Here is a 12,254-nt window from a genome sequence, read left to right on the forward strand (position 1 = left end):
GATGATTGATTACCTATTGATTGACTATTGATTGGCTATCGCAAGGTATTGGTCACGTATTTGGGCTAGGCTAAGCACTACCAACTCATCCCCAACATTTTCCGGAATTTATTTATTATTGATCGATTATCAATTAGCTATTGATTGGCTATCGATTGGCTATCGATGAATGACTAAGCTTAAGTAGTCCCAACTATGCTAGCCAGGCTCAGCTTCGCTAGTTCACAGGTGTATGTGCCATTGCGCTTGGACCCTTTCTGCCCTACCGCCAGGATCGGTCCACATTTCGGGATTCAGCAGACACGTTACGCCCGCGGCTTAAACAGCTCCACCGTTAAAGACACTTTTGAAAATCATCGAGGTTCAAGAACCCAACGTGTGACGGCGTAATGCTGCGCATGCGCAGTGCTTCCCGTAAACGCCGGCTGTTGTTCCCTCTGCCTCAGGTTCTCGGAACCACGTGCGTCCGGACGTGACCCTGGTGACGCAGAGCACGGCCAACCACCTGCACTACCTGGTGGCGCTCAGCGAACGCTGGCGGGGACCCCTGGCCGTCACCGTGTTCGCGCCCCGCTCGCATCTGTCGCTGGTCGTCGAGGTGCTCGTGCAGCTGCGGCGGTGCGTGCCCGCTCTCAGGTGAGCTGCGCCGGAGTGCTGCGCGCAGCGCACGTTGCTGACAGTCACTCGATCGTTTAATCGGTCGGTCACATCAATCAGTTATGGGGCGCAAGATCGTTAACCAATAGGCCATCACGCAGTCAGTCAGTTAACCCAACCATCAATTATTCGAGTCAACTGGTAGATCATTCAGTCAGGGCAAATCAATGATCGCTCATCGGTGTATCAGTCAATTCACCCGAAAATAAGTCGGCGAACAATTGATTCAATAAATCAACCCATCAATTCCATCATTGACCCTTCTGGCAGAAACTCAATCAATATACTCTTCTGGCAATGGATATGAATGAATCAATCTTAATCATCAATCAATTGGCCCTACTGGCTGTGAATGAATGAATGAATGAATCAGTCCATCTCAATCATCAATCAATGGACCATCTTGGCAATCAACCAATCAGTTAGTGAATGAGTGAATGAATCAATCAATGGACCTTCCATAAATCAATCAATCAACCAATCTATCAATCTATTTGTTGATTGATTTATTGATTGCCAGGATTGTCTACACTTCTGAAAAGTCGAGGCGTCAGGTGCGATGGAAGAGGGCTTTCGAGCCATGGGCAGTAGACGGACAGTATAGGAACTGAGTTCTGTTCATCTCGACCTGAAACGCTTTTCCCGCAGGTACAACGCGAGCTTCCACCTGGTCTACCCGCTCAAGAGCCCCGGTTCGCACCTACCTCCGGACGCCGGTTCCAGCCTGCTGCCCGACGACAACAGCATCAGCAGCGGCGGCGGCACCAGCTCCGTGGACGCCACCTCTTCGCCCCTGGGGGCGTCGACGTCGTGCGACTCGCTGGCCGCGAGGCTCCAGCGCTCGGTGCCCGGACCGGAGAACTACGACCTCGGCGTGTCGTACCCGGTGAACCTGCTGCGCAACGTGGCGCGCCGCAACGCGCTCACCGAGTTCGTGCTGGTGCTCGACGTCGACCTGCTCCCCAACGACGGCCTGCACGGGCAGTTCGTGGCGTTCGCCCGCGAGAACCGGCTGTTCGTCGACTCGCACCGCGACGACAAGACCGTCTACGTGGCGCCGGCCTTCGAGGTGAGAGGTCGGTTCGCGCGCGGTTGCACTATACAGCCGCGGACACGAGCTAACCTGAAATGACGGAGCGACGACCGAGAACTATACCGCACGCAGCCACGAGTACACAAACCAACGACGAGAAAACGTTGCTTTTTTTTTTAATGTATCGCCGTTGTCGCTTGGGAAACGTGTTCATGATAAGCAAGTCATCGATTGCGATAGCAAATTGGTAGACAGCTATACGAAGTAAGGATGGTAGTTTTATCGGCCGTATAAGCTTGTAAAACATTCGCTTGGGAACTACAGTAACAAGCCGATATTTCCATCGCCAAGCCCGGCGCGTGACGAAAGCGGTGACGTCAGAATCACCGCGGCTGACTCGGGAGCGTCCCCATTAGATTCTGTGGCCGTCGGGAGAGGTAGCATGACGTCACGGATCGAAGTGCACCGGTCTTGCGCTATATATCGAGGAGGCGTTGCCCGAGATCTCCTTGTTGGACGCACTCTGCAGGTTCGCGACGGCGTGCCCTCGCCTCGGGACAAGGCGTCCCTCCTGCAGCGGGTCGAGGCGATGGACGCCCGGCCCTTCTACCTGGAGCTGTGCTGGAAGTGCCAGAAGCACACCGACTACGAAGCGTGGCAGCGCGAGCCGCCCGGCGACAAGCTGGCCGTGCTGTTCGAGGTGCTCTGGCGCGACCCCTGGGAGCCGTTCTACTTCGGACGCAACTCGGCGCCCTTCTACGACGAGCGGTTCCGCCAGTACGGCTTCAACCGCATCAGCCAGGTCGGTGTCTATCTTATACACACTTAATATATTTCTTTTTGTTTTTCTCTCTCGCGCTCGCTCGTCCGCTGCTTGAGTGATTCAAACTAAAGCGGTACGATTAAGTACAACGCTCCACGGCAATCCACTGGGCGGAGAAAATTCGGTGACAGGCAAGAGTTGCAATCTACCCGAAGCAGCGCGCCATGTGTATATATATCAGTTGCAATCTACCCGAAAGTAGCGCGCCATGTATATAGATATAAACAAATGGATAAGATGATGGATTTATAAATAGACAACGAAATAAATGGTTACACAGATAGTTGAACGAACGTGGCACGAAGCACAAGGGAAACCCGAATGGGTTCGTCAGACAAAGTTTCGTAGTTGAAGAAACAGTCGATCGGTTGTCGAACCCCGCTCAGCGTCCTGGTTTGATTTCGATTTCCCGAGCAGGAAGATTTGTTCTGCAACTGCGACACTTTCTTTCTCAGTAACCCGTATGGGATTCATTTGCTCGTTTTGCGCTAGGCTGTCGGGTGGATGCCAATTTTACCATTTAGCGAATCGAGCGAGTCCCGTGAAGTCCGAGAAGTAGTTCAGAAACGGGGCAAAGCTGGCGTTCACTTAGAAACAGCCTGAATGAGGGAGATAGGGAGAAGAAAACGTACGGTGTTTAAGTAGACTTTTAAATATAATGTAAAATTTGTCTATGTTGGTATTCGGTTTGTAGTTGGCCAGCTCCCCGAAACGTAGGGGCGGTAAAAGCGACGCAGGACGAAGCGCCTCAGATAATTTGAACTTCGTCATGTTGCCTACCATGCACGTCAAGCGAGTGCCATAGGCAAAGTGGGGACAGTATCGGAGTGTGTCGCATGTAGCCGAAGCAATGAAAGTCTCAGAATGACCACTACTGATGTTAAAGAAATGTGACTTCGGAAACACGGCGTGTCGCTACGCAGCGCGAATGCTAATCGCGTTAGCATCGACAGTCATTGTGAGATGCGTTCTGCCGTATATTTTTGGGGGCACTGCCGCAACGCTTGTTTGGCTTCGTACTGATGAAAACGGGGCTTCCTATAGAGCTATACGTGGATATTGCAACTTTCGTGTTAGCGCTAAATTTTTCTAATACTTTTACACTGTAAACGCGTTTCGTTTCGTAGCTGTACCAAAGGTTCGCCTGTTCGCTAGATGCTGAACGATTCCCAAAGTCCGCACGCGCTTGAGCCAATGAGAAGTGCTAAAGAAGTACGGATAAAGAGAGTGAACGCTACCGAAACTGACCGAATGGATGTGTGCGCTTCCTAAACGACGACGACAAGACGACGGCAAGAACAGCGAAGACAAGAACAGTGCCGACAACAGCGATGAATGTGGGAACGCAGACACACGATCTAAGGCCGTTGCTCACTCTTGTTCGCGTTTCAACCTAACCTGACTTTGTGCTGTGAAACATTTAAACAGGGGACGAGAGGAGAACAATAAAAATGTCACAGTTTCGCCCTAAGGGCGAAGCAATGAACGCGATAGCAACACAGCAATGTCATACGAAGTAAGGTGAGCGGCTTTGGTAGCAATATGAATTGTAGTAAACATGAGCTGATTAAGTAAGCAGGTGTGCTGCGGCGTAAGTAGACCGACATGAAGAGAGACTCGATGACCACGAGAAGGCGCGTGTGAAACGGTGGTGTTGATGAGAAGCGCTTCCCGTGGGCAGCGCGTGCGAAGGGACACACCTGTAGCGCTGCACTGCCGATCCGGGCAGCATTGCATGTGTAGCGTGCGTTGAAAAATGTGGCCCGACCATTACTGACAAACATGAATAGATCACACTGAATGACTGCAGACAACGACTGTCAAAACGCTGGCAGCAAGCGCATACGCCGCAGCGGGCGAAGGTACGTGCGGTCTATCGCTTCAACGGAAACTGAGCGGCGAATGCACAGCGCATACAAAGGTCAGAGCCGTGTGGAGATAGAGACGGTGCGGGCGAGCGACGAGCGCGGTTGTTGGCAGAGTAGAAGTGCGCCCCCCCCCCCCCCCCACACCCTCCGGCGCTGGCTTCCCGCTTCCTTGCTTGCGCGTGGGAGATTGAGTGCGTTCGCTCTCCGTGATAGCGCGCGTCCCCGCACGCTTCCGCTCGGGCAATAGGCGCGCGGCGAAGATTTTATCTATACGGAACCTCACGGCGACGACGACGGCGACGCCGACGGCAGAAATCCGGTTGAAGTGTCCATATAATTGCTATCGCAATAAAACGAAGATAATGAACGAGAAAAGCAAAACGAAACCACGTAAGAACGTTATCACAGTACACCTACCCGGCCTTGAACACGCCGTAGCCAAATGTTTGGAGCTACAGAGATAACTGAAAGCGAAACTTCTTTGCCTCGTCCTCCTGTTCGCCTGTTCCTGAGCAAGAAAAAGTAAAAGAAATCCCTGTAACTACGTTTTTTACTGCGCGTCTTTCCGACCGTAGCCGAATGTTTGGAGGTATCGAGAGAACTACCCGTAACACTCCTTTGCGTTGTCCGCTTGCTCGCCGAACTGCCAGGAGCAGACGAGTGTGCCTCCCCTTGCGACCCTGTGATAAACTGCCGGGTGTGTGCGCTTGCGCTGCGCGCGCCCTCACGCGGGCGCCGGGAGATTAATGCGGTGGACACCTTGCGTTGTCGTTTCCGCATATCGGCGGTTGCTGGCCTCTGAACCGAGCCACGATTCTTTTCCGGCTCGGAACTTCGACGCAGGCGCAGCGGGCGCTGGCATGGTATATATACGCCCGAAAGAAGTGACCGTGGCAAGAGCCGTCCGGGCACTCCGCTTTTTAGCTAATTGCTCGCAGCGCGGACAAATTGCGGATACCGTGCTCCGTGTATCTAGCTAATGGGCTGGCTCTGAATTCTGCGAGTTATGGAGTTTCCTGCGTAAATCGGGCTTTTTCGCGTCCTGTTCGGGACATTGAGTTGTCCTAAGGCTCTGGCGGATCTCTTCTCAGTGTTGTATCCGCGGGAGAAGTCTCGCCCCCAAGTGTTGTACTCATGAAAGTTCGGTTGTAGACCTTTGTGTTGTACTTGTATCGCTTGATTGCTGAAATAGTACTACGCTTGTGCCGGTACTTATGGGTTGACTTATGTGTTAACATATGGGGCAGAAACTCGGAGGTTAGCAAAGAAGCTCGAGAACTACTAAAGACCGCACAAAGAGCGATGGAACGAAAAATGTTAGGCGTAAGGTTAAGAGACAGGAAGAGAGCGGTGTGGATCAGAGAGCAAACGGGGATAGCCGATATTCTGGTTGACATTAAGAGGAAAAAAATGGAGCTGGATAGGCCATTTAATGCGTAGGATGGATAACCGGCGGATCATTAGAATTACAGAACGGATGCCAAGAGAAGGGAAGCGCAGTCGAGGACGGCAGAAAACTAGGTGGGGTGACGAAGTTTAGGAAATTTGCAGCCGCAAGTTGGAATCAGCTAGTGCAAGACAGCGGTAATTGGAGATCGCAGGGAGAGGCCTTCGTCCTGCAGCGAACATAAATATAGGCTGATGATGATGAGGATGTGTTGACAAAAGTAAGCGCGCAGGGAGGCCCATCGTCCCACCCCAGGTTCATTATTCCTTTTGCTGAAACATCTCCCCTCCCCCTTCCTCTTCCCCTTTATGCTGCCGTTAGTCTGCACTGCCCGGAGAAAGTGTGCTGTTCAGACTCAATGGAAAAACACCGCACTAATTCAATCAAATATGAGGTTCTGATTGAGGAAATTGCTTTTCGAACTGTAAATAAATATAGAGTCTTCACAGGGATATGAAGAGACCGCGTGGAACAATTGGAAACATTTCGCATTTACAGCCGAGCGTCTTTCTCCAAAATTTGTATAAACTGATATTCAGTAGCTTTTCCGAATAAGCTTTATTGAACGCTTTAGAAACTCAGCAAAAATTGTTCGAATGTGCTCTAGAATTTTGTACAAGTGAAGGGTTACGGCGCCTGTAAACTTGCAGACTACCGCTCACTCGCCGACTTTCTTTTGCGCGTCATTGTGTTGACAGAGGATCCTTCATCCGCGGGATGGGGTGAGGGGGGGGGGGGGTTGGTGCGTGCGGTGCTACGGAACGCGTGCACGTCTCGCGCGGACACGACAGGTGATCGACGATGTCTCAGCGGTGAAGCAAAAGCAGCGCACGCGCCCGCCTACCGCGCCCCCTATCCGCGACCGCAGGAACTTTTGGCGTGACCCCGTGAAAGCACCATCCATTTCTTCTAGCCGTTTTGTATCTCATTCTTCTATAGCTTTCTCTTTCGACTTTCACACGCTCTCTCTCTCTTTCTCTCACACGCACGCGCACACACACTTGCATGTACACGCATATGTACAGTATGTAGACACAGATACCACACACAGACACACGTACACACTCGTTTACATGCAGGTAAATACACAATCACGCGCACACACACAAACTCGGGCACATACACGCACAAACACTCGTACACATTCACACACGTAGATGCGCTCGCACGCACGCACGTGCGGGGAGAGGGATAGGCAGCACAGATGCACGCACTTGTATTCCTGCCCGTGGTTCGTTTCCATGTATTGATGCCCTCGGACGAGCCTGAGGCGCAGAGGTAGACTGGAAATGACAGTAAGCGAAAGAAAGAAGGGACTGCTAAACAAACAGTGACCTGCAAAGAGAGAGAGAGAGAGAGAGAGAGAGAGAGAGAGAAAGTTGAACGTATGTAAGGTCGAACCTAGAGATAGTAAGGGTGAGAGGTCTCGTTTTGTGGTTCGTTGCTATCGCTCCAGAAACGGGTGCCTCCACCGCTGCCTGATGGATGGGGCAGGCGCGCGCTAGTAGCCGCTGTCCGCGACACCTGTTCGTCGCTACGTGGCCAAGGAATTTTTGCCGGACGGGAGGAGACTTGCGGGGTTCCGGCGGTGGCGTTCGTTGGTGGCGTGACTGGGGACCGCCATAGTGCGGGTCGGCGTGGCGCTGGCGTTCACAGCCGTGCCTTCGGTGCCGAACGTGGCTTTGAGGCTGACCTCCGTGGCCGTAGTAGAGGGCGATAGGAGGAGGAGGAGGAGGAGTCTTCGGCAGTTTCGGCTTTACCGGGGATTCGGGAATGGTGGGGAAGGGAGAGGAATGCTGGGGAGAATGGGAGCAACAAGTGAAGGGGCGGATGTGCCACTGCGACACAATTAGAGGTGTGGGATGCTTAAATGTAATTAGACATGTGCGGTACTTTTAATGCGTGAGCATTAAGCGTGTCAAAGTGGGAAAAAATGTATGTGTGTGAAGTGTGGGAAACCGGAAGAGATAGAGATAGGATGGGAGAGATTGGGAAAGCGTGTGTGTTATATAAAACTTCAAGGTAGAGGTATCTGTGCTTGCTGCAAGGTTATAATTGAAAAGTTGATGCATTTCTTGATGATGCACACCAAGGACAGCATAGCGGAAATTATCGGTAGCTCTTAATTGAGTTAAAGAAAATGATAAGTAAATGGAAATGAAAAGAGCGTGAAAAAACAACTGGCGGCAGGTGGGATACGAACCCCTGTCGTCGCTACGCCGCCATCTCTCTCTCCTTGGCTCCGCCCACCTGTCGCTCGGCGCGCGCTCTCCCTCTCTCATCCTCGCCACTCTCCGACCACCTGTGGCTGGCGCACGCTTCGCAAAACTGATCAACGCTCGGCACGGTTCAACCTCGGCCTTAAACAGCTCCGCTGTTAAAATCGGGCCCCTCCGTTTCCTTCCTTCTCGTTCAGTATGTACAAGGTGTCCCAAGTATCATGAACCAAGATTTAAAAATATGCAAATGCCACGTAGCTGGACAGAACCAAGGTGAGATTGTTGGCCGTCGCTTGGAGAGTGAGTGAGTGACATAACTTTATTTGAAATCCGGCGATTGGGAGGCCCGGGCCTGGGGCCGCCTAGATGGTCACTGGGAGCTGTTGCTCCCGCACGGCATCCATGGCTCGCTGGACGGCCCAAAGTTGGTCTAGGAGTTCTGAGCTGAGTAGCGTGGCCGACCACCGCGCCCGTAGATTTTCCGGGCAGACTGCCATTTTTTTTTCTTGATATACTTTACAGTCCCCACAACATGTGTTGAAGGGTGGCTCTAGCAGACTTGCATAGCTTGCATATATCGCTGGCGTATATCTCGGGGTAGAAAGTCTTTAACTGCACGGGATTCACATAGGCTTCTGTTTGTAATCGCCTCCAAGCAACGGACTCAGTTCTGTTCAGTTTTGTGTGAGGCGGTGGTAATATTTGCCTCTGATTTTAATGGAATTTTGTAATATCGCTAAATCTTGTTAATCTGTCTTTTTCTCTCCAGATCTCCTCCTCCGCGTTCCCCTGACCGATAGAATAATCAGATTATTTTTTGCATTTTCCGCGTGATTACACAATTAACCTTAATTAATTAATCAACTTCTCAAATAATATAGTTAATGAAAAGTGTAAATGAGAAAATTGTAGAGCAACATGAAAACCTCCCGATACGGTTTTCTGTTGCTCAATACGTGCGCTTTGCGTGTGGTGTGACAAGCGTGCGTGTGGTCTGACCTTAAGTTTCGCGTGGTTCGAGACTAGTTGACTGTTCAAAACTATTTGAAATTAGCGAGACCCGACGGCTACGATACCGATAAGTAGGGTGGCGGAAGTTTAATTCCTGCTAGGCAGAGCAGATGATGTTCGGCTTCTTCCGGAAGTACGTAATCGTTATCGAAATTAGAAAGCAGATTTTCGCTTACTTCAGCCTGTTTATTAAACTGCGTCAATAAATGTGCGCAGCAACAGTAGGAAGAAGCGCACCGATCCAAACGCCCTTCTTGATTGATGTCAGCTATTGGCCAATAGCAGCCGCGTATGGGAATCTGCCATGTTACGAAATAAAGCGTCCAGAAAAGCGTGAGGAGCAGGCTTCTGTTGAAAAGAGACTGTTTGAGAGAAAGGTGACTTCGCGCTTCGCTTGCGAGATCCACGCGCCGCGCACGACTGCCAAATTTGGCTGAGATGTTCACAGCAGCGTGTGCTATCTGCGGAATGCGCTTTTTCACCAAAGACCGAGAGGTGGGTCAGGGCCCCTTTAAAAGCTTGAAACTGGGATCACTGTGTCTGTAGAAGGGGATGGCAAACTCGTCTGGGTATAACTTATCCGTATACCTAGCACTGTACGAAAAAACAAACAAAAACGCGTACATGGGAAGGCATACAGGAGGCAAAAACTGCCTGAAAAAAAAAATCAAAATTTGCAGAAAAAAAAGAAAAGAAAAAGACACACACGACATGTATATTAGAAAAACGTGGACTAAGGAAACGGAAACTCGATACGGTTGCGTCTGTACGAGAGAGAGGCAAACCTCAAGAAAGCGATGACGTTTCACAAATGATTTAGGGGCGAATTTTTCCTCTCTGGGCACTGCGATTGAAGCTTTGCTTACGGACATGTTTTCCTGTTTGACCCGGTAACGACCAACCCATCATTTATCAACGCGGAGCTTGACACCTCCAAACTCCCATTTAGGTGCGGGAGAGTTAACGAGCATTACCTATAGTAGCTTTTTTCTTATACGCTTGAGCCAGTTTTCGGATGTGGATAATTCAGCAAACGGAATAATCATTATTAACGACTAGAACAATTAAGGTTTACTCAAATATGTAATTTTTTTGTTCTCCCACAAGTATGCTCTGAATGGCAAGAAATAAAGGTGAACAATTTGTTAAACATTTTCTGTATTTCGAACAGCGTTTAGAAATTGAAGCTTTTAAAAATCCAAAATATTGATGTAATTAATTTCGCGCGTGCTCTGGTCATTGTTAAGTGGCCATTGATGAGCGAAATTAAGTGCTATGTCAACTGCACCGTGCACTCTTACATTGTCCGCCCAGTTAGATTTAAGCTTCCACGTAAAACCGCAAATTATACAGTAAGAGATAGATTGGAACCTTGTACCTTTTTTTTTCAAATACACATTTACGACCATATGGAACTGTGTTGCGGCGAAATAGTAACTGCTATCTGGAGCACTGTTCCCCACATCTGTACTTTTTTTTTAAGCAAGACATATTGTGGGCCTATATAGTTGGTTCATTATTAGGGACGCTCAATCGTTCTTCTTGTTCCTCCTCTTTGATTTGTGTGTTCCCCGTGTCGTGCATCAGGTATCAGTCTGTACTTATTACCTGGAATATTGTTCCAAGCATCCGGAACCATGTTTAAGTACACATCGCACATATACAAACCGTATAAGATTCGTGTTATATTCCACGAACATATTTTTTTATTGTGATAGCAATTATATGGACACTTCAACTGGATTTCTGCCGTCTGCGTCGCCGTGAGGTTCCGCATAAAGTCCAAGGGCGATAAAATCGTCGCCGCGCGCCGTATGCGCGAGTAAAAGCGCGCAGGGGACGCGCGCTATCACGGAGAGCGAACCCACGGCGGAAAGCAAACGCGACCGTCGCGCGAAAGGCCGTGGGGGTATGGGAGGGAGGGAGGCGGGGTGACGCTGTGCTGCTTCACCCAATGCTTATCTTGCAACCGGGCGCAAGGGGAACTGGCCACTCAATCTTCCACGCGAAAGCAAGAAAGCGGGAAGGCTGCGCGGGGAGGGAGGGGGGGGGGGCAGCTTCTCCTCTGCCAGCAACTTCTCCTCTGCACAACTCCTCTGAACTTAGCCCGGCGGTGGCGGTCGCCCGCACCGTCTCTTATCTCCACACGGCTCTGACCTTTGCATGCGCTGTGCATTCGCCGCTCAGTTTCTGTTGAAGCGATAGACCGCGCGAACCTTCGCCCGAAGCGGCAGCTGCGCTTGCTGCCAGCGTTTTGACAGTCGTTGTCTGCGGTCATTCAGTGTGATCTATTCATGTTTGCTTGTGCGCGTTGACACCACGATTGTTAATTCAGTTAGTAAGCGAATGTGTCCAAGTGTATGCAGCCGATAAAAGTACTATGCCTACTCCGAATAGCTCTCTACTAATTTGCTATCGCAATCGATGCTTCGTCTTTCGGGCGAAACTGCGACATTTTTTATATTATGTGGGGACGCCGTCCCAATTAGGCAAGTTGAATAAGAGAAATTGCACCTATAGCGGTGGACACATATTTACAGCGATTCTAGAACAGCCATAGGCAACTTTACTAACGGATATGTAACACGGAGGTTATTAGACAAGGTCAGCCGTGAGAGGATAGAAATCCGCTGGTTTCCTGCACATCTTGGAGTGGTGGACGGAACTCGGAGAAACCTCAATGAGGTGGCAAATGAAGCAGCACGAGGACTTTCTAGCCGTGCTCTTCAAGATCGAGCAACTTACACTTCACCCGGGGAACAGAGGGATCGATTATTAACCTATAACGAAATCACGAAGCATTATTATCTAAGCAGAAGGGAATGCCCAATGCCACACGGTAAGCTTTGCAGAGCCTAAGCGGTCACATTACGTTTGCTACAGACAAGGGCATACCCAAGTCCCGATTTTATTAACAGGATCTATCCGGAGAGGGAAATTCAAACCAATTGTAACAAGTGCAATGGCATCATTACTCTTGACCACATGCCTTGGCAGTGCCCCGCGGTCTTCACCGACTGTGGCAAGGAACGAGAATGGTGGCGGCAAATGCTACACTGTGAATCACTCTCCGACCAATTACGGGCTGTCCAGAAGGCCCGCGATGTGGCTGAAGGGCTCGGCCTGGCAGTCCCAATGTGGGAGCGGCCTGCGTCAACCCAGGGTTGACCTTCAGGACCCAATAAAGTTCTTCATA

General features: G+C 50.4%; 1 protein-coding gene across 3 annotated transcripts in view; it reads left to right on the top strand.

Annotated features, from left to right (window-relative positions):
• Window positions 1–12,254, top strand: part of LOC119457907 (beta-1,4-glucuronyltransferase 1) — a 414,428-nt gene that overhangs the window by 52,548 nt on the left and 349,626 nt on the right. For all 3 annotated transcript variants that reach the window (XM_049670520.1, XM_049670519.1, XM_037719672.2), the window contains exons 4-6: window positions 447–636; window positions 1,306–1,726; window positions 2,220–2,492. In XM_049670520.1, coding sequence (XP_049526477.1) covers window positions 447–636; window positions 1,306–1,726; window positions 2,220–2,492 — 884 coding nt within the window. The remainder of the gene's footprint in view (window positions 1–446; window positions 637–1,305; window positions 1,727–2,219; window positions 2,493–12,254) is intronic.

This window comes from Dermacentor silvarum, chromosome 7, assembly GCF_013339745.2.
Source record: "Dermacentor silvarum isolate Dsil-2018 chromosome 7, BIME_Dsil_1.4, whole genome shotgun sequence".
In the NCBI taxonomy this organism is placed as follows: domain Eukaryota; kingdom Metazoa; phylum Arthropoda; class Arachnida; order Ixodida; family Ixodidae; genus Dermacentor; species Dermacentor silvarum.